Below are 23,772 nucleotides of genomic sequence, written 5' to 3'. Positions count from 1 at the left end.
CTATCTAAACCCTTCATGGTTTTGAACACCTCTATCAAATCTCACCTTAACCTCTGCTCTAAGGAGAACAATCCCAGCTTCTCCAGTCTCTGCACATAACTGAAGTCCCTAAACCCTGGTATCATTCTGGGAAATTTCCTTTGCGCCCTCTACAAGGCCTTGAACTCCTTCCTAAAAGTGTGGTGCCTAGAATTGGTCACCGTGCTCTAGCTGAGTTCTAGCCAGTGATTTTTATAAAGGTTTAGCATAACTTCCTTCAAGAGTGCTGAGGTAAACTATGGCGCTTTAATCCATTGACACAGCACAGACCATGGATTACACCTAGAGGCCTTCTAGGTTTGTATGGCTCAGCTACTGAGTCTTAATGACTTCAGTCACAGAGAGAGGCCCAAGAATTATTTCTGATTTGGACACCTTCAGATGAATTGATGAATACAAGCTTTAGTTAATACTTTTTAAAGTGCAGTGCAATTTTACCAGTCAGCATGCACATGCTTGCTCACATGTTTTATACGTTTGCCAGTGAGCTGTCAAATGTCAATCCCAAGTTGGTATGAGACACAGAATGGGCAGCAGTGGCTTCTACAGCTGATCCCAAGATGCCCTAAAGGCCAGCATTTGTTCTCTGCAATAGATGGTTGTCTGTGTGCCAGTGTATAGGGGTGCTGCACAGTTTTTGGACACTGCCATTGCACTGTAAGTTGTACATAACTATCAATACAATGACCCTTTTTATAGGTGGTAACTGATGAGAGAATATGGCTGCGAGATGAAATCTCCATTCTGATGGGCCACTTGCAGCAGCTGATTAAAACGATGATTGAGAGGGCTGCCGTGTAAGTTCTTTGTTCTGTACTTCATTGTTTTTACAGAGAGTCTGAAGACTCTTCTAATCAATACATAGATAAGACATTTATTTTACATGATGTGACTGAAACTGCGTAACATGAGTTGAGCAGAATCTCAGTGAGGAATATATCAGGAATCTACAAGTAAAAATTTGGGCTTTGCCTTTTGTGATGCTGTCTGCATGTTGAAGCTCCAGTATCATAAATCCCTCGCGATGTACGGCACTGGTGTAGCCAGTTTAATCATTGTCACCATTTGCTTCTTGCATTTGTCTTTTTAACTTGCCTCCTCACCTCCTGTGCTGTAGGTGCTGACATCCTGCTGGAGTATGGCTGCACAGATGCAGACAGCCCTCTGGCACCTCTCTCAAGTGAGCATTCTTCCAGACAGTGGCTGTCTGGAGGCTGTTTGACCACCATTAAGAAAACATCACAGCCGTGCCCATTCCAGTCCTTGCCACATGTCCACAATAATGTACTTTCCTGCAGGGCTTTCTTTGGTGAGCAGAAGCAAGGGTCGTGACTTTTTTTCTCCCCCCCCCCTTTTCCTTCTGTTCTGCCTAAAGTTCAGGGAAAATAAAGTCTGTTCCAGCACCCTATTGCCGCCCGCATCAGCTCAATAGTCAGTGAGTGTCAGCAGGCTATATTTCCGGAGGGTTGGGGTGGCATCAAAGCCAAGTCCAATCTTGCTTTCACTCAGTAACTACATGCGTGACTTGCACCAGAGGTGGTTGGATAATGGTATGCAGTGGGATCACTGATTTTTTTCCCCCTCCAACCCCCTTTCTTAATACTCACCGCCTTAACAAGCTGAACCGTCGAACGAACCATTATATTGCTATTAAGGAATTTAATTAAGCTTAGCTAAAGTAAAGACCATTGGGTCCACCATGCCTGTCCCTTCTGCAGTCTGTGCATAACTACCTCACTCATGGACTCTCTCTGCCCAATTCAGTTCCTTTTTAAAAGGTATCAATTAAACCAGAATTAACTAATATTTCTGGTACTCTGTTCCACAAGCGTGTGATTCTGTTCCTACATTGTTGGAATACTTTCTGTTCTGCAAGGTGATAACTAAGTCCTTTGTTCTTTTAGGGAGATTGATATCCTTTTTCCTGGATATACTCATATGCAGAGAGCCCAGCCGATTCGATGGAGTCACTGGATTCTGAGGTGATCACTACTTTTGTTGGCGTTAGATTAACTATCTGAAAAATGTAACATTTATCAGGTCCCTAGTTATATTTGCTAACACGGATAAAAATAGATATCCTTTTACCACCACACACTGTGATGCATTCGTGCTGCTAAATCTAATTTTCAAATGACAACTGTAATGACAAGGGTTCAGTTCAGAAGGTTTGCAAAGAAATAGCTGGAGTTACACTAAAGGTTTTTAATTGACGGATGAAATTCACAGTGATTTCAACCGTAAGACGTCGGAGGAAGATATTTAGGGATAATTAAAGTCAGTTTTTATTTCCAATTTGAAAACTGGGATTTTGGGGGGGTTTATTTTCTGTGTTAAAGGGAGAAAATCAGGTTGGGGGAAATTGGTCCTCCAAAAAAAAAAAAAAAAAACCTGGATTAATTCAAAGGAAAAGCAGGAAGAAAAACACTTTTTAGCATGCTAAATTCGAAAACAAGCAACGGGCTAAAAAATGTATAGTCAAGCTAAATGACAAGCTCAGAATTATTTATAGTTTACAAGACGCCATCAGACTCTCGCTTAAGGTCTAGATAGTTTTAGTTTTTATTGTAAAGTAAAATTGAAGAATCCATGCTGAGGGAGTGCTGCACTGTCAGAGGTGCCGTCTTTCGGATGAGACGTTAAACCGAGGCCCTGTCTGGTAAAAGATCCCATGGCACTATTTCAAAGAAGAGCAGGGGAGTTATCCCTGGTGTCCTGGCCAATATTTATCCCTCAACCAACATAACAAAAACAGATTATCTGGTCATTATCACATTGCTGTTTGTGGGAGCTTGCTGTGCGCAATTGGATGCCGCATTTCCCATGTTACAACAGTGGCTCCACTTCAAAAAGTACTTCATTGGCTGTAAAGCGCTTTGAGACGTCTGGTGGTCGTGAAAGGCGCTATAGAAATGCAAGTCATAAAAATGACTGGAGATTATGCAGAGCGAAACAGTTGCAATCTTGCATTTAGTACAAGTGCCGCAGAAAGTAACCTTTTGATTGAATCGCTGAACTCCGTCTGTCCAGGTGGATATAAAATATCTCGCTATTCAAAGAAGAGCAGGGAGTTCTTCAGTGTGCTGGCCAATATTAATTTCTCAAGCAACACTATTAATAATGGATTATCTGATCATTTGCCGTTAGTGGACTGCTACATAACATGACTGTGATCACACTTCAAAAGTAACCATTGGTTGCAAAGTGCTGAAGATGTTAAAGATGTTCTATCAATGTAACTTTTAATTAGACACCAAAATGTTGCTCCTCTTCTAAAAGTGCTAAAAGGTTATCGTTTGGAAAATCACTAATGTGAATGAACTATGGCAGTACTGTAAGAGGTTAATTTGTTGCTGCATTTTGTTCAAAGAACCTCCATGTTTGTTCTGTATTCTAGCCATGCTGTTGCCTTGTCTCGTGATGCTGAGCGACTGGATGAAATTAAGAGAAGAACCAATGTGCTGCCATTGGGAAGGTGCTTTTTTAAATATATATATCCAGTGCCTTTTAGAGGGCAATAATGAATAGAAGTACTGGTTTGAGTTAAATCTGATTTATTTTGTCACATTAGGTTGTAAAATAGCTATTTCTCTTGGACTAAATAGACTGTATTTTAGCTATGAGGAAAGATTGGATAGGCTGGGGTTGTTTTCTTTGGAACAGAGGAGGCTGAGGGAAGACTTGACCGAGGTGTATACAATTATGCGGGGCCTAGATAGAGTGGATAGGAAGGACCTATTTCCCCTCGCAGCGAGGTCAATAACCAGGGGGCATAGGTTTACAGTAATTGGTAGAAGGATTAGAGGGGAGTTGAGGAGAACTCCCTGCCTGCAAGGGTGGTAGAGGCAGAAACCCTCAGCGCATTTAAAAAGTACTTGGATATGCACTTGATGTACAAGGCTATGGACCAAGAGCTGGAAAGTGGGATTAGGTTGGATAGCTCTTTTGGCCGGCACAGACACGATGGCCTCCTCCTGTGCCATAAATCTCTATGATTCTATGTATGATTAGTTGCTCCATTGGTTTGTCATATCTAGCCATCGAATTTACAGTACCTGAACATGCTAGGGATTAGCTAAAGACCAGGGCCAGATATCCAGCAATAAGTTTCCTTTTGACAATCATGATCATGGGTTTGGTGCATACTTGCCACTGAATACAAAATGCATTTTTCTTTTTGTTTTTTTCTGCCTGCCCTCAGTTACTGTGAACTTGACGTATAGCAATAGATCTCAAGGCAACAAAAACTGGGAGCTTAGTTCCCCACTCTCAACCACCCAAACTAAGATTGGGAATTAACCCTCGTGATGCCACCATGGGTTGATATCCTACCCTATTGCACCAAACCATTTTTTCTAAAACGACCTTTGTTGCTCTGACCTTGGCCGGCATGGAGCTCGGACACTCGAATCTCCTGTTGAAAGCACAGGAATGTTTGCATCACTGTAAATGTGGTCTGCATTTCTTGTGATGGGCATTTTTATATAAAGACATGCCATTGAACACGAAACAATGATAATGGTGGTTTTGCATCTTTGTAAATAGAAATGGCCCACATCAGATCATAGACGGCAGCATTTGATTCAACACTCCTTGCTAATAGAGGCCTAGCTATTTATTTATCTATGTCTTTCTCCGAATCTTCCTGAAAGCACTAACTCTTGTTGGGCTTTGGTTCCGCAAACACTAGCAGCCCTTCAGTGTCTCGGCCAAATGTCCATTCTTCACCTGTGAGCCTGAACAGTAAGTGTTGGGCTCTATTGAGTGTGAGCTATTGCAGTCAAGCCTGATCCAGTTCACATCCAACATCTAGAGGCCTCCACTTTCCAGCAGCTGTCACCAGGAATGGAAACCATAGTTGATTTTTCCCTTTTGCTAGCTGAGGATTGTTGATGTTGAGGCCAGTTGTGGCAGCCCAACATCTTCTTAACCATAACCCCTTCTTCCCCCTGCCCTCCATATTGGAGATGCTAAGGTTAAAACCATCATAGTCCTCCAGCATTTTTAATTAGCTTTTGGTTTCATCTTGCAGCCCATTGAGACCTTTGTTAGACTCTACTGCAGTATTCTGAGTTATGTGGTTTTTAAAACCTATGTAATTTTCTTTAAACATAAGGCACCAGTAAATGTTTTATTTCACTGAACTGACCGAGGACCACACACAGGCTGAAAACACATGACAGACTTACTATGCATTGAATGCCTCAACTATTCTACCAATGGGATACCAAGGAAAATGTGCAGTTTTATGAGGAGAAAAGTTATCTCTTGTTTCTTTGGATTAATACTTTTTGTAGTAAATCATCTTGGTTCTTTGTGTGGTAATTTAATGTACTGGTTCTCCTCGCAAGCAAACCAGAACATGTTATACTTCAATACTAACTGCATCAAGTAGAAATGTACCACAGTCTATTCATTTAGAATTACTATTTTAATTTCCTAGTGGTGCTATTGCTGGAAATCCTTTTCAGATTGACAGAGAATTCCTTTGTAATGGTAAGTTTTTTTTTAATTAAAAAAAATTGCTCAAAAGTTTTTATATTTGGTTAAGACTGTGATAATTAGAATCATAGAAATTCACAGCACTGAGGGAGGCCATTCGGCCCATCGTGTCTGTGCTGGCCAAAAAAAGAGCTATCCAGCCTAATCCCACTTTCCAGCTCTTGGTCCGTAGCCTTGTAGGTTATGGCACTTCAAGTGCATATCCAAGTACTTTTTAAATGCAATGAGGGTTTCTGCCGCTACGTCCCTTTCAGGCAGTGAGTTCCAGACCCCCGCCACCCTCTGGGTGAAAAGGGTTCTCCTCAACTCCCCTCTAATACTTCTACCAATTAGTTTAAAACTATGCCCCCTGGTTATTGACTTCTCTGCTAAGGGAAATGGGCCCTTCCTATCCACTCTATCTAGGCCCCTCATACTTTTATACACCTCAATTAGGTCTCCCCTCAGCCTCCTCTATTCCAAAGAAAACAACCCCAGCCTATCCAATCTTTCCTCATAGCTAAAATTCTCCAATCCTGGCAACATTCTCATAAATCTGCTCTGTATCTTTTCTAGTGCAATCGCATCATTCCTGTAATGTGGTGACCAGAATTGTACACAGTACTCTAGCTGTGGTCTAACTAGTGTTTTATGCAGCTCTAGCATAACCTCCCTGCTCTTATATTCAATACCTTGGCTAATAACGGAAAGTATCCCATATGCCTTCTTAACCACCTTTGTACTGTCCTCCCTACGTGTATGTGTCTGTACGCAGTTAGACAGCCAGCCAAACTCCTTTCAATAACGACATGGGAGTCAGGATGTAGCGTCCAAGCTCCGGTGTTTAATAATGCCACACTTGTATGAGGTCAATGAAACAATACAAATCAGTTGCATTGGGTTGGAGTAAAACTGAGAAAGAAAAAAGAAGGAAATACACCTTGTTACATACATGAGATATAACTAACATCTAAACATGAATATGTAATGAAGCCATTCAACTCACAGGCAATGCTTTCGAAGGCGTAATAATGTAAGATTACAGCGGATTAACTTGCAGCACGCTCCATGCTGCTGTGACCTCTTTGTTTGCTATCACTATACTACTTCCTGTTGAGTGACCCTACTGGCCATTTCCATTTACTGCCACCTACTGGCGGCAACAAAACGAAACTCCTGCAATTATAAGGCAGAACAACCTTATCTACCTGTCCTGCTACCTTCAGGGATCTGTGGACATGCACTCCAAGGTCCCCCTGTTCCTCTACACTTGTCAGTATCCTACCATTTACTGTGTATTCCCTTGCCTTGTTAGCCCTCCCCAAATGCATTACCTCACATTTCTCTGGATTGAATTCCATTTGCCACTTTTCTGCCCAGCTGACCAGTCCATTGATATCTTCCTGCAGTCTACAGCTTTCTTCCTCAATATTAACCACACGACCAATTTTTGTATCATCTGCAAACTTCTTAATACCCCCTACTTCTTAATCATGCCCCCTAAAAATGGCACCACAGCAGGGCTCATTCGGGATTGAGTAAAGTTAGAAGATTAATTACTTAATTTTTTTTTCCTTATCATATTTTTGCATCCATGAAAGTTGTTGGCATTCCTAAATTGACTATAATGGTTCTTGAATGTTCTGTATCAGAGGTACAACTTCACCAATAACTCTGGGCTGGAAGATGATTTGAGTGCTGTCAGATGTAGGTTGCCTAAAATGATTAGGGAATGGGGACAAAAATGGAGGAAATCTTACTGACAATTTTTTTAAAAAGAAACCCAGTCTGTTGTATTTTCTTTAGGACAAATGTCTTCATCTAACTTCCCCGGAGTTTAAATTGCCTCAAATGGGAGCTCCGACATTTTTTTTTTGTCCCTCGAGAATTAACCTGCATTACACTGACTGCCGCACTGCTTGTTTGACTTTCAGAGCTGCAGTTTGATGCCATTAGTTTGAACAGCATGGATGCAACCAGTGGACGAGACTTTGTTGGTAAGTACAATTCCATTCACGAAGTAAACAATCGGTAGATGATTATATAGAGAGTAAACACAGATTTTTCAAATATAAGTGGAGTAACATTGGATCACCTGACCCACCAGCCTAAAGGAATTCTCTCTGATTCTGCAATCCGGTAACGCCTCAATTTTAAAATTCTCACCCTTGTTTTCAATTCCTTCCATGGCCTCTCCCCTCCCTATCTCTCTAACCTCCTCCAGTCCTACAACCCTCCTGAGATTTTTGTGCTCCTCCCATACTGGCCTCTTGCGCATCCCTGATTTTCATCGCTCCACTATTGGTGGCCATGCCTTCAGCTGCCTAGGCCCTAAGCTCTGGAATTCCCTCCCTAAACCTCTCTTTCCTCCTTTTAAGATGCTCCTTAAAACCTACTTTTTTGACCAAGCTTTTGGTCACATCCTAATATCTTTTTATGACTCGGTGTCAAATTTTGTTTGATAATGCTCCTGTGAAGTGCCTTGGGATGTTTTGCTACGTTAAGGCGCTATATAAATGCAAGTTATTGTATTGAGGCAGTCTCTATTCAACATGTACCTTTTTGTGGTGTGGTGTTGCTTATGAATAAAAATTTTAATCAGCTGCTACTGGAATAAATGATCTTGCAGTTGACTTGCTCCGTTACTTGACATTTCTACCCAAGAATGGGATTAGATCAAAAGGGTTTTGCCTGAGACCAAGGTCGATAGGAGAGGGTCCTGCCTGAGTGTAGTGTCAGGAATGGGGGTTCTACCTAGAAAATAGCCAGACACCCAGCCGTGGTGGGAACAAGGATGGGGTGGGGACTGCACACGCACAGTTGCTTTAGAGTGGCGTTCATAGCTTTTGAGCTGTTGCGTACGGACAATTATCACGGTTTGTCAAATCTGCCCAACAGTTCAAACATTGTGGGTTAGACACAAGGGGGACCAGACCGTATTGTATAACCACTTCTATGGGATTAGCAGGATTGCAATAACAAAGAAAGCATTAAGGGAAGCATTCAGAACGAGAAGCTGAGATTAATGGTGCATTTCAAAGATTCTGTTACAAAAGAAACATTAAGAGAATGGACTGTTAGAGATATTAAATGGGAAGAATTACATGGCAAGTTTTTCTCCACGGGATTATTTGTATAAATGCTGATAATTCAAGAAACGAGAGGATTGTTTGAGTTTTTTGACAGGAAGGGAAATATACCGTCTGTGTAAAACATAAGGATATTGATGCACTGAAACCAACCAACATTATTAAATTGTTGAAAGATGAGAGGAAGAAACAAGTCATGGATATTCGTGTATTGGGGGAAGTGAAGATTCTTGGAAGGTTGTTGTAGGAGGAAGAGGTGGGGAGAGTTGTACAGCTGAGAGACGATAAGTTGGTGAACCATGTAGAAAAGATATAGATCAAAAGTAGTACTCCAAACTAAACCATAGGACCAGGAAACATCAGTTCAAACTAGCAAAAGGCAAGTTTAGTTTAGGATGTTCTTTACACAAAATCATCAATGGGTAGGACAGTGGAGGCAGAAATCCTAGAATTATTTGAGAAGCAGTTGGATGGTGGGACTGTAGGGTCGTTTCTGCAAGCATGACCTAAGATGGCCAAATGACCTTCATTTGTATCTTATCTTGTAACCTGTAATGAAACCTTGCTTATCTGCACATTTGGTTGTAAGTCAAAAACAGAAAATGCTGAATAGGTCAGGCTGCATCTCTGTTCTCTTCACAGATACTGCCTGACCTTCTGAGTGTTTCCAGCGTTTTCTGTTTTCATTTCAGATTTTCAGCATCTGCAGTATTTTACGGTTACAATGAATTACATAGGATATTCAGCATAGAAACAGGCCATTCAGCCCAACAAGTCCATGCCGGCGTTTATGCTCCACTCGAGTCTGCTCCCATCTTTCCTCATCTAACTCTATCAGCATAACCCTCTATTCCCTTCTCCCTCATATGTTTAACTAGCCTCTCTTTAGATGCATCTATACAATTCGCCACATTATCACCACTCTCTGGGTAAATAAGTTTCTTCTGAATTCCCTATTTGATTTCTTGGTGACTATCTTATATTGATGACTTCTAGTTTTGCTCTTCCCCACAAGTGGAAACACTCTCTCTCAATCTACTCTATCAAAATCTTTCATAATTTTAAAGACCTCTATTAGGTCACCCCTCAGTGTTCTCTTTTCAAGGGTTCATCCTTTCCTGATGGGTATAACCTCGCATTTCTGGTATTATCCTTGTAAATCTTTTGTGCACCATCTCCAGTGCCTCTTTATCCTTTTTATAATACGGTGACCAGAATTTTACGCAGTACTCCACAAGTGTGGTCTCACCAAGGTTCGATACAAGTTTAGCCTACTTTTCATATCTATCCATCTAGAGAGAAACCCTAGTGCTTGTTTTGCTTTTTTATGGCCTTATTAATCTCTCGCTACTTTTTAGTGATTTGTGTATTTGTACTCCCAGATCCTTTTGCTCCTCTACCCCATTTAGATTCTTATTTTCCAAGTAATATGTGACCTTATTTTTCTTACCAAAATGCAATACCCCACACTTGTGTTGAAATTCATTTGCCAAATTTATGCTCATTCTACAAGTTTATTAATGTCTTCTTGTAATTTGTTATCCTTGTAAATCTTTTGTGCACCATCTCCAGTGCCTCTATATCCTTTTTATAATATGGGACCAGAATTTTACGCCGTACTTGGTGAGACCACACCTTGAGTATTGTGTGCAGTTTTGGTCGCCTTATCTGAGGAAGGAAGTTCTTGCCATGGAGGGAGTGCAGCGAAGATTCACCAGACTGATACCTGGGATGGCAGGAATGACTTATGAAGAGAGATTGGGTCGATTAGGCTTATATTCGCTAGAGTTTAGAAGAATGAGAGGGGATCTCATTGAAACTTTTAAAATTCTAACAGGACTAGACAGACTAGATGCAGGAAGGATGTTCCCGATGGCGGGGGAGTCCAGAACCAGGGGTCACAGTCTAAGCCATTTAGGACTGAGATGAGGAGGAATTTCTTCACCCAGAGAGTGGTGAACCTGTGGAATTCTCTACCACAGAAGGTAGTTGAGGCCAACTTATTAAATATATTCAAGAAGGAGTTAGATATATTTCTTAAGGCTAAAGGGATCAAGGGATATGGGGAGAAAGCAGGGACAGGTTACTGAATTTGGATGATCAGCCATGATCTCATTAAATGGCGGAACAGGCTCGAGGGGCCAAATGGCCTACTCCTGCTCCTATCTTCTGTGTTGCTGTCCTCCTCAGTATTGACTATTTCCCCCCAATTTGGTGTCATCTGCAAATTTAGAAATTGTGTTTTTGATTCCAAAGTCTTAAATCATTAACATAAATTTGAACAGCAGTGGTCCCAGCACTGATCCTTGTGGGATCCCACTTTCAACCTTCTGCCACTCTGAATAACTACCCTTTACCCCTCCTCTCTGCTTTCTGTCTTCCAGCCAGTTAGCTTGTTCTGCTGTAAGTCAACATGTTTTGTACATTTCCTTCTTTTTGGTAAAGGAGGATCTGAAGGAACTCTGTAAGGTCTCGGAAACTAAGTGAACTGCAGTTATAAGATAAATGTCCATTGGTGTCTTTTATTTGTGCTAAGAAACATCACAATTGTTTCCATAGGTTATGTGCTTAACACTTTTTCTCTGGTTTATTAAAGCTGAGATTCTGTTCTGGTGCACCCTGTGCCAGATTCACCTGAGTAAGATAGCTGAGGATCTAATAATTTACAGCACCAAGGAATTTGGATTTATAACCCTGTCTGATGCCTACAGGTAATTCCATAAGCATTAATTTAGTCATACTTTCTATTGGAGCTGGTGGCCAAACAGCGACATATTATTTGTTTGGGTTAGGTATACGTTTTATCTCAAATTAAATGTGTAAATTTTCCAGGGGTTGCATTTGGCAGTTGAAAAATTATCACCACGGTTTATATGAAGAGGCCTAGGCAATGTGCAACCAGAAATATATCCAAAAATACCAACAAGCAAGTCTTGGCCATGAAGCTATTTTGATGGATCATTCAAGCTAGAGCTGTTTGTTGCCTTTATTTTCTGATATAATTCCTTTATGGGTAAATGTTTTGTAACAACAAAGGGGTATTCTGCTGGGACATCTGTTGAGGCTTTTGGTTTGAGCGCAGAGGTTTATCTTCCTGTGAGGTAATTTTTTTGTTATATGCATGTGAGAAATTGTAACTTTAGATAGAAGACGATAGTGGAAAAAGTAGAGGTGATTAACTTAACTTTTATTTTTAAAAAAGTCACCCAGATCAGTCCAGCGGGTCCATTGCTAAGCTACTGTTGGGAAGGCTGACGAGGAGACCCGAGTTTAAATCTTACTTTCAACTGACATTTGCACTTGAATCTCATTTATTTTCCATATACTTTGAGTTTATCACTGATGCTGCCGACAGCAAATACCTAATGTGAATGTTGTGACACTCCTGCAGTTGGGTGACATATGCCACCAAAATAGATCACTTCAGCTGTGCCTCAAGTGGTCAAAAAACATGGCTGCCGAGCGGCCAAAACCGTTGCATTCTTAAAGTCTGACAGCTGTAGAAACTGTCGTGTTTATATTTGTGGAAAGTTTCTACAGCTGTGGTAATGATATTGGAGAACTAATTCCTCAAGTAGTTGCTATAAGAGGAAGTTCTACTTGCTTGATACGGTTAATTGTGAAACATAGAAACATAGAAGATAGGAGCAGGAGTAGGCCATTCGGCCCCTCGAGCTTACTCCACCATTCAATGAGATCATGGCTGATCATCCAAACTCAGTACCCTGTCCCTGCCTTCTCCCCATATCCCTTGATCACTTTAGCCTTAAGAAATATATCTAACTCCTTCTTGAATATATTTAATGAATTGGCCTCAACAGCCTTCTGTGATAGAGAATTCCACAGGTTCACCACTCTCTGGGTGAAGAAATTCCTCCTCATCTCTGTCCTAAATGGCTTACCCCTTATCTTTAGACTGTGACCCCTGGTTCTGGACTTCCCTGCCATCGGGAACATCCTTCCTGCATCTAGTCTGTCTGGTCCTGTTAGAATGTTATAAGTTTCAATGAGATCCCCTCTCATTCTTCTAAACTCCAGCGAGTATAAGCCCAATCGACCCAATCTCTCCTCATACGTCATTCCTGCCATCCCAAGTATCAGTCTGGTGAATCTTTGCTGCACTCCCTCCATGGCAAGAACATCCTTCCTCAGATAAGGTGACCAAAACTGCACACAATACTCAAGGTGTGGTCTCACCAAGGCCCTGTACAACTGCAGCAAGACATCCTTGTTCCTGTACTCGAATCCTCTCGCTACGAAGGCCAACATACCATTTGTCTTCTTAACCGCCTGCTGCACCTGCATGCTTACCTTCAGTGACTGGTGCACAAGGACACCCAGGTCTCGTTGCACTTCCCCTTTTCCCAATCTATTGCCATTCAGATAATCTGCCTTCCTGTTTTTGCCACCAAAGTGGATAACCTCGCATTTATCCACATTATACTGCATCTGCCATGCATCTGCCAAATCACCCAACCTGTCCAAATCATACTGGAGTTTCTCTGCATCCTCCTCACAGCACACACGCCCACCCAGCTTTGTGTCGTCTGCAAACTTGGAGATATTACATCTAGTTCCCTCGTCTAGATCATTAATATATATTGTGAATAGCTGGGGTCCAAGGACCGATCCCTGCGGTACCCCACTAGTCACTGCCTGCCACTCGGAAAAAGACCCATTTATTCCAACTCTTTGCTTCCTGTCTGCCAGCCAGTTCTCTATCCAAGTCAGTACCTTACCCCCAATCCCATGTGCTTTAACTTTACACGCTAATCTCTTATGCGGGACCTTATCGAAAGCCTTCTGAAAGTCCAAATACACCACATCCACTGGTTCTCCCTTATCTATTCTACCAGTTACATCCTCAAAAAATCTGAAAGGGAGTGGAAAAGCCTGAAAGGCTCACAGTGCCAGCAGGCTACTTTGTTCCACTTCCATTTAGAGGAGGATCATTTATGTGTATGTATGTGTGTGGATGGGGTAAGAGAACAACTGCTTTGCACATACAATAGACCATTTAGATGTTTGATTGTGCTAAGAGTTTCTGTGTTCTTTCAGCACGGGGAGTAGCCTGATGCCCCAGAAGAAGAATGCAGACAGTTTGGAACTGATTCGAGGCAAGGCGGGCCGTGTGTTTGGGAGGGTAAGGATATTGTTTGACAGTGTAATTGGAGAGTCCCATCAGTTCAGCTGTTCCCTCATGTCTAAACTATTGATTAGTACTTGTGTATTTCCCAATGAAAGAAAATGTCCCACTTTCAAAAGCGCATCCTTTTTTTTGGAACAAACCTGACAAGTTGCCAAGATATTGAGAAGTTAAGGCACATTGCCAGAATTGTGTGGAGGTTTATGCAACATCTGACCTGGGAGTGTTTGATGTTTTCACAGGTGCACGACAAAGTGCAAAATATGCATGACTAAGCACTGTCGTCCTCTCAGCTTTTGTACGTGTGCATGTGCACTCGCTCACTCACTCTCATTAAAACAAGAATTCAGAAACAAGTCCCAGTGCAAAAATTAGGCTTCCCTGTAATTCCTAATTTGCAATTCCGCACTGTTCATGTAGACTATACCCCCCCCAGTACTTCTCCCCCCAGTATTTTCCCCTCCTTTTGTTGAAGTAGAGTTTCACAGGGGCCTTGTCTCCTAGCACCTGGCCAAGTGACCATTTTTCACGTGAACCTTGAGTGTCAGCTGGCTATTCATCCAGCAAGGGCATCACCGCTGACTCTGGTCCTTGTGTGAACTTTCCAACAGGTGTTATTGGAATGGCACCACCGGTGTTTATCACCCCTCCTCCCCTGTTCGCACATGCCCCTGTCCAGGGTCACAGCAGCCAGTTGTAGATTCCCCCAAATGCCAAGAGAGTTCCATAAATAGTTGACTGATGCATCTGAGAATTTTTTTTAATGAAGCACTTCATTGATTGAGTTGCAGAAATGTGATATTTGCTGTAAAATCCACTGCATAATTTGAAATTTCAGTGCAACTTTTTAATGATCTGGATGATATGACTTGTGCACTGGTATAATTTGATACTTTGCCAGCAGCTGAGTGTATGTGTGTGCAACCAATTCACCAGATTTTACAATGTTTGAAAGCCATTATTCCCCATCGCTACTTTTCTATTAACTGTATGTTTTTTTTTATTTTTTACAGTGCTCTGGATTTTTAATGAATCTTAAGGGACTGCCAAGCACATACAATAAGGATTTGCAGGTATACAGGACCTGTTTCAGGATCTGTGTCACATTATACTTCAGCAGTAAAGTTGCAGTCATTCTTTTTGTTTCCTTTCCCAAAAAGATAAAATGTGGCAGTGCTTTTATATTTAAAGCTAATCTTCAGGTTTTAAAAACAATGGCCTGTATTTTCCGATGCCTACGGGTGTGTACGGGCTGTGTACACACCCGTAGGGACATCGGAAATGTGAAGCGCATGCACTGAAAACCGGCATTTCCGATCTGTCAAGAATGCTCCTGACAGATCGGACGCCTGCCCTGGAGAAGGGCCTCTGCGGGGGGAGAGTTCCGCTTTCTGCAGAACCTCCGCCCGCTGAAAACCCTTAGAAATCTTACACCGAGGAAGGCCTGATTTTACCAGCATAAGAGTTGAAAAAAGTAAATACTTTTTTTTAAAAAAAGGTAACTTTATTTTTAGCCCCGTAAAAAAGTTAATTTTTTTTTTCAAAAGAAAATTTTTGTTTAAAAATATTTAAGTTAATGTAATTTTAACTCATTTTAAAAACGTGATGGTTTTTTAATTTATTTAATGTTTTAGTATCTTTTTGGGGCGATCTCCATTCATATAATTGACCGGTCTATCTGTCAAAAGTATGAAGGGAGATTCCCTTCTCCTATTGGTTGGCCTGGCCCATGTGATCCCAGGGTGCTTGCGAACTGCATGCGCCCCTGGGATAGGATACCTGGGCCCTGCGCGTTTCGATTTTGGAGAGGCCCAGGAGCGGAAGTGCCCTCACGCAGGAAGCCTCCTATCGGAAATCACGGGCCAATGTCTTTAAAAAAAATTTATAAAAATGTTTACTAATGTCTGTGTCACTTTTTTTTAATAACCTAGAACTATTCCCACCACACCATGACAGTTGGCATGCTGAGTTAGCCGATCTTATCTGTAGCCGCAGTAGAGGTGCTACAATTGGTTTAGTGTCTGGATTGGGGAGGGGACTATCATCCTGGGTTCCTGTTCCTATCACTATCCAGTTAGCTAAGGAGAGAATCAGGGTTGGTTGTTATGCCTGCACCTCACAATTAAATAGACTCTCCATACTCACTGTCAAGCCCCACACAAGAAGAATGGCCACTTTGATGAGTTACAAGAGAGCAACCAGCACTCATAGCATCATAGAACCATAGAGGTTTAGAGCACACAAGGAGGCCATTCAGCCCATTTTTCCTGTGTTAGAACAATCCAAAACGAATTCCACTGTCCTGCTCTCTTCCCCAAAGCCCTTTCCCTATTCATCAGCAAGAAATTGACCTTTTGGTGGGGGGGGGAAATGGGGATGGGGAAAGAAGGAAGGAAATGGTGTTGTCTGTTACTGATGTTGAGAATCTGTTTCACTTATACAGGAAGACAAAGAGGCAATGTTTGAAAGCATTGACACCATCACTGCAGTACTCCAAGTGGCATCGGGCGTTATCTCTACATTACAGGTAATAGCCTCTTTTAACCTTCAGAATAAAATGAATGCTGAGTGGCACAGTGGGCTAAACGTTTGCATTTCGCGTCTGGGGCCTTGATTGGAATCCAACCCAGGATGGTGGAATCGGAGATTCCTCTGTCTGCTGGCTGTAAGGACAGTGCCAAACCTGGAGAGCACATGCCGACCGGGACAAACTGCCTCCAATTTGGCATTAGTTTGCGTAGTTGCACTCCTTATCTGAGGAAGGATGTTCTTGCCAGGGAGGGAGTGCAGTGAAGATTCACCAGACTGATACCTGGGATGGCAGGAATGACATATGAGGAGAGATTGGGTCAATTGGGCTTATACTCGCTGGAGTTTAGAAGAATGAGAGGGGATCTCATTGAAACTTATAAAATTCTGACATGACTAGATGCAGGAAGGATGTTCCCGATGGTCGGGGAGTCTAGAACCAGGGGACACAGTCTAAGGATAAGGGGTAAGCCATCTAGGACAGAAATGAGGAGGAATTTCTTCACCCAGAGAGTGGTGAACCTGTGGAATTCTCTACCACAGAAGGCAGGGAGGCCAATTCATTAAATATATTCAAGAAGGAGTTGGATATATTTCTTCAGGCTAAAGGGATCATGGGATATGGGGAGAAAGCAGGGACAGGGTACTGAGTTTGGATGATCAGCCATGATCGCATTGAATGGCGGAGCAGGCTCGAGGGGCCGAATGGCCTACTCCTGCTCCTATCTTCTATGTTTCTAGAACTATAGGAAGTGGAAAGATTCATGCTACTGCAGTAGCTTTTCTGGGACAAGACTAAAGAACATCATTAGGATTGAGTGAAGGGAATTTTAATCTGTAGCTGAGCTGGGAAAGCACTTGATGTAGACATACAATGACCATTGGTAAAACTGTTCCATTCCCTAGGATTTGACATCCGAGCAAAAATTAATTAAAAATTAAAACGTCTTACTAATTACGTGATTGACATTTAACTGCTAAAATGTAAAGGTACAATTTAGATGTTTTACTCTAACTAGAACAGGAAACTTCTGTAACTAGCTTTTAATTTTAAACAATTAAACATTTATTAAGATTATTACTGGCACTTGCACAACACTGGGACAAATACTTAAATTCTTGTTAAATACTTGTGGGAATCAGGAAGGAAAGTCTAAGCTGAGTATTTTGCTGAGACATTAGTCTACTACTTAACTGTCTCGTAGCTGATTTTTTTAAAGCATCACTCCAAATTCTCTTGAGGCTAATATTTTGTTCTATAAGGTGTGGGGTTGGGGGGGGGAGATTTGCTTTGAACAAGAAGCATTTCCCCATGACTTTCCTGCCCCTTTTTAAGAAGGTACTGTTTAGTTAATTGTGTGTGATGTTACCTTTTCCTGAAGGTTCATGAAAATGCCATGAAGAAAGCTTTGAGCCCAGACATGCTGGCTACAGATCTGGCTTATTACTTGGTTCGAAAGAAGGTGAGCATTTGTACTACGCATTGAAGCTGAATTTTTTTTTTTTAATACCCATAACATCACCCAGTGAATGTGGCAGCCGCTTGGGTACAGTAACTGGAGATCTTCCAGAGAGGCAGCCATTGTGGATTAGCAAGAAACTTCTTCCTTGAAACCCCCAGTCAGTAACAACAGTGGAAAAAGTCAGATCCATCTGCCATCAGGCTGTTTCCATTGTCCAATTCCAAATAGATCTATTTAAGATCAGCTAATGCACTACAGCCTGGAGCTCTAAGCTTGAACTATCCTGCTGTGGTATCGAGAGGCACTGGGCATAGAGTACAGTGATGCAGGTGCCCGTCCAGCAACTTCTAGTAGGACAGATAAGATCTGTTGCTTTGCTCTGCCAACTCGGCCATATTCTGTGAGAGCATGTGGGAGTTAAGAGCTAAGGCTCCTTCGATGTGATGGGGGTGGGGAGGCAGCGAACAAGCAGTAGGAAGTACTCGTTAGGGCTGAGGTAGTGCTGGTGAAAATGTACTTGGGAAGGTGGGGGGCTGAAAGAGACAGAAGGTCTACTGTTGAGATAAGGTAGGACTTGCCTCTTTTCTGTGTTTCATGTGACATTGAAGCTGGGAAATCTATTGATACCTAAAGGGGAGCTGAATCTTTTTGTTACTATCTGGTTTACCAGAAGGTGGAACTGATTATTTTTCCTAGTACTTATTTCTTTCTGTGGAAAAACATCTAAATAGTGCTTTTATACCTACGAGTAGAGCAGTTATATGTTGGTTCAGTTTCAACAAATTAAATTAACTTGAAATTTGCATATCATATTCTGCTGCTATCTCCACTCGATAAACCTCTAACTCTTTCATTGAGGGTGACGTTATTGTAGTTCCCACAGTCTCTTGATGTAGACCGTTGTTGTACTATGATGACGCTAATTAAGAAATTGTACAGTATTAGAATATCAATCCCAGTGGTGAAATTGGGACGTGCATCTTGATTCTGTATTCCTTTCTGGTTTTCTGAATACACAGATTGCATTGTTACATGAAATTTTATGATACTTTAGCAGTGATAATAAAAATAAAATCTTTTATCTCTTTGTTTTTATGTGAAATAATCCTTAGAAATACAGATTTAGACGGGATGTTGTTACAGCCTTTCATGCATTAAGCAGAGATAAAGAATGGAAAGTCTAAATGACTGAACTGAGATCTTGTTTTTGTACCTTTTGTGCCTTGTTTTGTTAAAGCTTTCTATCATTACAGAAATGTAACCATGGTTTCAATGGCGCAGCCTTTTCAACTCAGCCTGGTTAAGCTCTACTACTCTGGTTTCTAAAGAAGCCTCTCTCTAAATAGGCCTGTGCTGCCTAGTTCTGTTAAAGACTACAAACGTCGCACTGTATAATGATCACTGTATAGAACTATATAGTTAGAAATTCCATTACCACATGGATAAAATTATTGTTTGTGTGTATTTTTCAGTCTGTTTATATTTTGTGATTATGCCTCAATTCTTGACCAGATCTGTCTCATTGCAGATGCCATTTAGAGAAGCCCACAGTACTTCTGGAAGAGCTGTTCATTTGGCAGAAAATAAGGGTATTGAAGTAAATCAACTCTCGCTGGATGACTTGAAGACCATTAGGCATGTATTATAGACCTGTTGCGCTTATTTATTGATGCAGTTTGGTAGGAGTAGATGTCAATACACAAATCAGCAATGAGTCACGATGGGCTGGTGATTCACTGTTCACATTAGTACATCTTCAGCGGCATTACTCGGGGCCAAAGAGTCGAGGCATGGGAACAGGCAAGAGGGTAATGTGAAGAGCATGTGGGAGTTAAGAGCGAAGGCTCCTTCAATGAGATGGGGGTGGAGAGGCAGCAAACAAGCAGTAGGAAGTCCTGACGAAGGGTTTCGACCTGAAACGTTGACTCTATTTCTCTCGCCACAGATGTTGCCTGGCCTGCTGAGTTTTTCCAGCATTTTCTGTTGTTATTTTGGATTTCCAGCATCCGCAGTATTTTTCTATCGAAGCAGTAGGAAGTACTCGTTAGGGCTGAGGGAGTGCTGGTGAAAATGTACTTGGGAAGGTGGGGGGCTGAAAGAGACAGAAGGTCTACTGTTGAGATAAGATAGGACTTGCCTCTTTTCTGTGTTTCACGTGACATTGAAGCTGGGAAATCTATTGATACCTAAAGGGGAGCTGAATCTTTTTGTTACTATCTGGTTTATCAGAAGGTGGAACTGATTATTTTTCCTAGTACTTATTTCTTTCTGTGGGGGTGTTAATTTAAAAACAAGTTAAACAGAATGTGATCAATTATAGTAATTCCAATAAAGGGCATGTGTAGGGGCTTTACCGCGCAAGTGTTTGTTTCAACATAGTGCACAAACAATCCCTGTTGTAGTAAATCTCCTGGGATACAAGGATCTAATTGTTGAGTAGCATCTAATAAAATGTCTTCTCTTTTTACAAAAAGCCCTCTATTTGAGAGCGATGTGTCAAAGGTGTGGGATTATACCAACAGCGTGGAGCAGTATGCGGCAGCTGGAGGGACTGCACGCAGCAGCGTGACTTCACAAATCGAGCAACTGAGAGCATGGCTAAAAAAAAGACAGAGCACTTAAGCAGATAGATCGAAAACCCAAGTGACTTGCATTGGAAGTACGCAAGATTTGTTGACTCGTTAACCATAGGAAGAATTTTCTATCGGGGGGGATTCTACTAAATATCAACGGTTTTTGGATTAAGACAAAATCTGGCTAGCAAGTTGCCACAGTGATGGTGTTAAGTTGAGCAATGATCGGCAGTAAATGGAACTTGAATCTATATTTAAATTGTAAAAGGTTGCCCTTTGTAAAGATGTTCCTATGGTACTGTATCTAGCTGTAATTCACAACTGGTCTACAAGAGAAAATTTAAGCAAAATAAATCTTGATGGAATGCAGTCTGAGGCTGATTTCACTGCTGTACGTACATTCACTCTTATTTTAATCTCTTCAGGAGTGGGGGAAAAAATCTCAAACTGGGGCATTTAGTAGCCTATTTATTTATATTAGAGAACTGCTTCCTGACTCTCACGGGAGCTGCTGTTAAAACCACCCTGTTCCGGTTGAAGGATAATTTTTGCAACAGCCAGGATGGGTCAGAGATATAATAGCTGCTGGCAAACTGAAGCATTCCTGGGCACCTCCACACAGGCTGTTCTGTTCTACACAACTGAAGTCATGTCCTCCAGGAATCCACCTGTGTTTACTTGACACAGAAATTTCAGAACAGTTTTTTCCTTATTTCAAAGTTTTACTTTTCCTATGACCACCCACCTCGACACATCACTGCTGAGCTGAACACCCTTTCCTCACATGTGCTGAAGGCATACCTCTCTCTGTTGTTAAAATGCTAGAATACTAGTGACAGGATGACCAGGATGTAACACAAAGCAATGGAAAATGCCTGCAGCAAACAAAAAAAAAAGCTTTTGTATTTTTTAACATAGTTCAGTTCTGCAGTGAATACATTTAAAGGACAAAGGTAGGTCCATTCCCATTTGATCTGTTCAAAAAGGTCAACTATATAGACTTCACAGAGTGGTATGATGCGAATTTGTGCCCACAACAGGCATGATGCCTAATCTCGGATCGCGACCTAGATTCTATAGGGAGACAGCCAGTGTCGATTGACACCACTGTATCGGCCAATGAGCTGGAGGTGGGGTGGGACTTATGATCAATCTATTTTACTCAGCAAACCAAAGGAAGTCTATTTACACAACAAAAGGTGTCTCTAGGAGAAAATACTGCCAAAACTACAGTAACATCTCCCAATAAAAGCAGGGTGATTTCTCCAGTAAAATGCAGTGACTGGATACAAATTGTGTGTAAAATCAACCCTAGTCAGTTACAGCAGTGTGGTCTCCAGACATGATTGAAGGGGGAATTACCCCATCATCTCCATTCTGGCTGGGAATAGTGGTGCCAACAGGCACTTTCCACCAGTGAGGGAAGGGAAATTGGAGTCACCGTCACCTCACCCGCTATCTCTCATGCACCTCCTTGTGGCCAATTTCAGAGCAGCATCGACAGAATCCTAAAAGCAGGTTGTCTGCCCACCCGAGAGAAGATTGTGGTCCAAGTAAAGGGGCGGGAACAATTACGCAACCTCCATTGAGTGAACTTCCAATAGGAAGGCCAATCCAAACCAGGGGTTCATCATCAATTTTAAATCGGGGTCAACTTCAAGAGGTCCGACAGGGTCATGGTGTATGGCAGGTGTGGACGCAAAGCTCGTAGCACAACCTTCCATCTTCAAAAAAGGTTGGGATCAACTTGTTACAACTTGACTGTGGATGCAGGCAAAGCAAACCACTTTCCAGCTCTTTCATAGATGCTAATGTATATTCCTACTGCAGCTGAGTACACTTTTTACCTACAGCTTTAAACTGGAGCTCTGGTTGCACTTGCATCCATGAAGATGTCCCAGAAAGGAATCTTCCAAGAAAGCATGTTCATTTATACACCTGCTTTGATGTAGGATGGGCACCTGGCCATCACTGTATGTACTCCTCAAAGCAGCTTCTGTGCTTGCAGATAGAAGCAGCATAGAATGGGGGAGAAATTTCAATTTCTTGAGCGTCTTTCAAGGGGCCACTCACCAAGACAAAGAAGATAGAAGGAGTGTGTACAGCTTGACAACACCATACATCGCTGACTCCACTATTCACAGATGCATCCACGTCAGGGGATTTAAATAGTTTTGAGTAGAAAGCACGAGGTGAATCACAGAACATGAGCAAGCAGGAACATGTGGTGTTTGGCAATGGAGGAGCAGCAACTTGCTCGCTGGTGGGTTAGTTCATGTCCTTCCTCAGGTGCACAGGCCACAGCTTTGAACCACAGGATGCCTGCATTTAAAAAGAAGGCACATATATGCAGTCATTGAAGAGTTTGCAAAACACCTTGCAAGGCTTGGTGATGACTGGAGAGGAGCCCACTGCCTGCCGCCATGCCGAGCCACGTCATTGGAAGTGCAGTCCAGCAGGGCACTTGCATTGGAGCTTCAGTGTCCAGGGGTCCTTTCCATAGTATGTATACCTCTCTTCTAATAGCTCACTATGTTGCTATGGCAGTCTTGAGCTCAAATCTCCCAAAGATTCTCTTCCTGGGAACAGATTAAGATGTTTGAAACACTTTGCAACTGAGATGTTCCCTCATCTAAGAACAAACGTAGCAATATCAACATTCACATATCCATACTAATAATACATCACATCATTAGAAAAAATGAAGCAAAATGATGTTGGTAAAGAGACCCACGTTGTTTCTGTACATGAGAAGTAATGCAAATAGTCGTTGCTTCAGGTTCAATACTTTTATTTCTTCCTTCAGCATGTAAAGCAATTTACAAGCAGAGTACATTGACAGAGTACAATAGATGTAAGCATGCAGCCAAACATTGTACTAAACTTTAAAACACAAAGGCCTAGAAATTCGGTTGTTAGCGCCGGCGATTAGCGCCTAATGAGTCCGAAATGTGGGGCGTTACCCAATGTTCGGGCGGGCGCAATGAAGATAGCGACAACTCCCATATTGACTATACATTTAACGCCTGCGCTAACTGTTAGCGCGCGCCCGTGTGCGCAGGCAGATCATGATGTCATTTCAGTGTGCAACATCTTTTAGGCGCCCCTGACCGGATATTCGGTGGCGCCCGGAACCTTTCCGCCTAGCGCTATTAGTGACAGTTCGATGGAACGTTACCAGGCCCTTCTCGGAGTTGGGAGGCGCTATTTAAAGGGGACAGCTCTAGTATAAAAGCTGCAGCCACTTGGCCTGTTCATTGTGATCGTTGTTGGAGAGAGTTGGTGAGCTACTGTTGAGCAGATTTTTTTGGATTTAGCCTTAGAATACTTGGGACCTTCAGACTTGTCCGGAGCAGTTGGAGCGCTGCACCTAACAGCGTTTTGCCCGACTGGCATCGGAATGGGAGCTGCTTTAGAGGGCCACGTCCTCATGGCCGGACACTTTGAAGGGG

At 42.1% G+C, this 23,772-nt stretch overlaps 1 protein-coding gene across 5 annotated transcripts in view; it reads left to right on the top strand.

The window, feature by feature from the left end:
- asl (argininosuccinate lyase) overlaps nt 1-20,689 on the top strand; it is a 50,056-nt gene extending 29,367 nt beyond the window's left edge. For all 5 annotated transcript variants that reach the window (XM_085964491.1, XM_085964492.1, XM_085964495.1 and 2 more), the window contains exons 6-17: nt 739-836; nt 1,944-2,021; nt 3,437-3,514; nt 5,483-5,535; nt 7,455-7,517; nt 11,206-11,320; nt 13,668-13,752; nt 14,769-14,828; nt 16,199-16,282; nt 17,667-17,747; nt 19,276-19,382; nt 20,222-20,689. In XM_085964491.1, coding sequence (XP_085820617.1) covers nt 739-836; nt 1,944-2,021; nt 3,437-3,514; nt 5,483-5,535; nt 7,455-7,517; nt 11,206-11,320; nt 13,668-13,752; nt 14,769-14,828; nt 16,199-16,282; nt 17,667-17,747; nt 19,276-19,382; nt 20,222-20,369 — 1,050 coding nt within the window. In that variant the 3' untranslated portion in view covers nt 20,370-20,689. The remainder of the gene's footprint in view (nt 1-738; nt 837-1,943; nt 2,022-3,436; nt 3,515-5,482; nt 5,536-7,454; nt 7,518-11,205; nt 11,321-13,667; nt 13,753-14,768; nt 14,829-16,198; nt 16,283-17,666; nt 17,748-19,275; nt 19,383-20,221) is intronic.
- The last annotated feature ends 3,083 nt before the right edge of the window (nt 20,690-23,772 follow it).

Source organism: Somniosus microcephalus, chromosome 22, assembly GCF_052327205.1.
Source record: "Somniosus microcephalus isolate GS21.2 chromosome 22, FLI_Smic_1.0, whole genome shotgun sequence".
Classification (NCBI taxonomy): Eukaryota; Metazoa; Chordata; class Chondrichthyes; order Squaliformes; family Somniosidae; genus Somniosus; species Somniosus microcephalus.
Note: the sequence above shows the minus strand (reverse complement) of the source record. Positions and strands in the feature narration are given on the sequence as shown.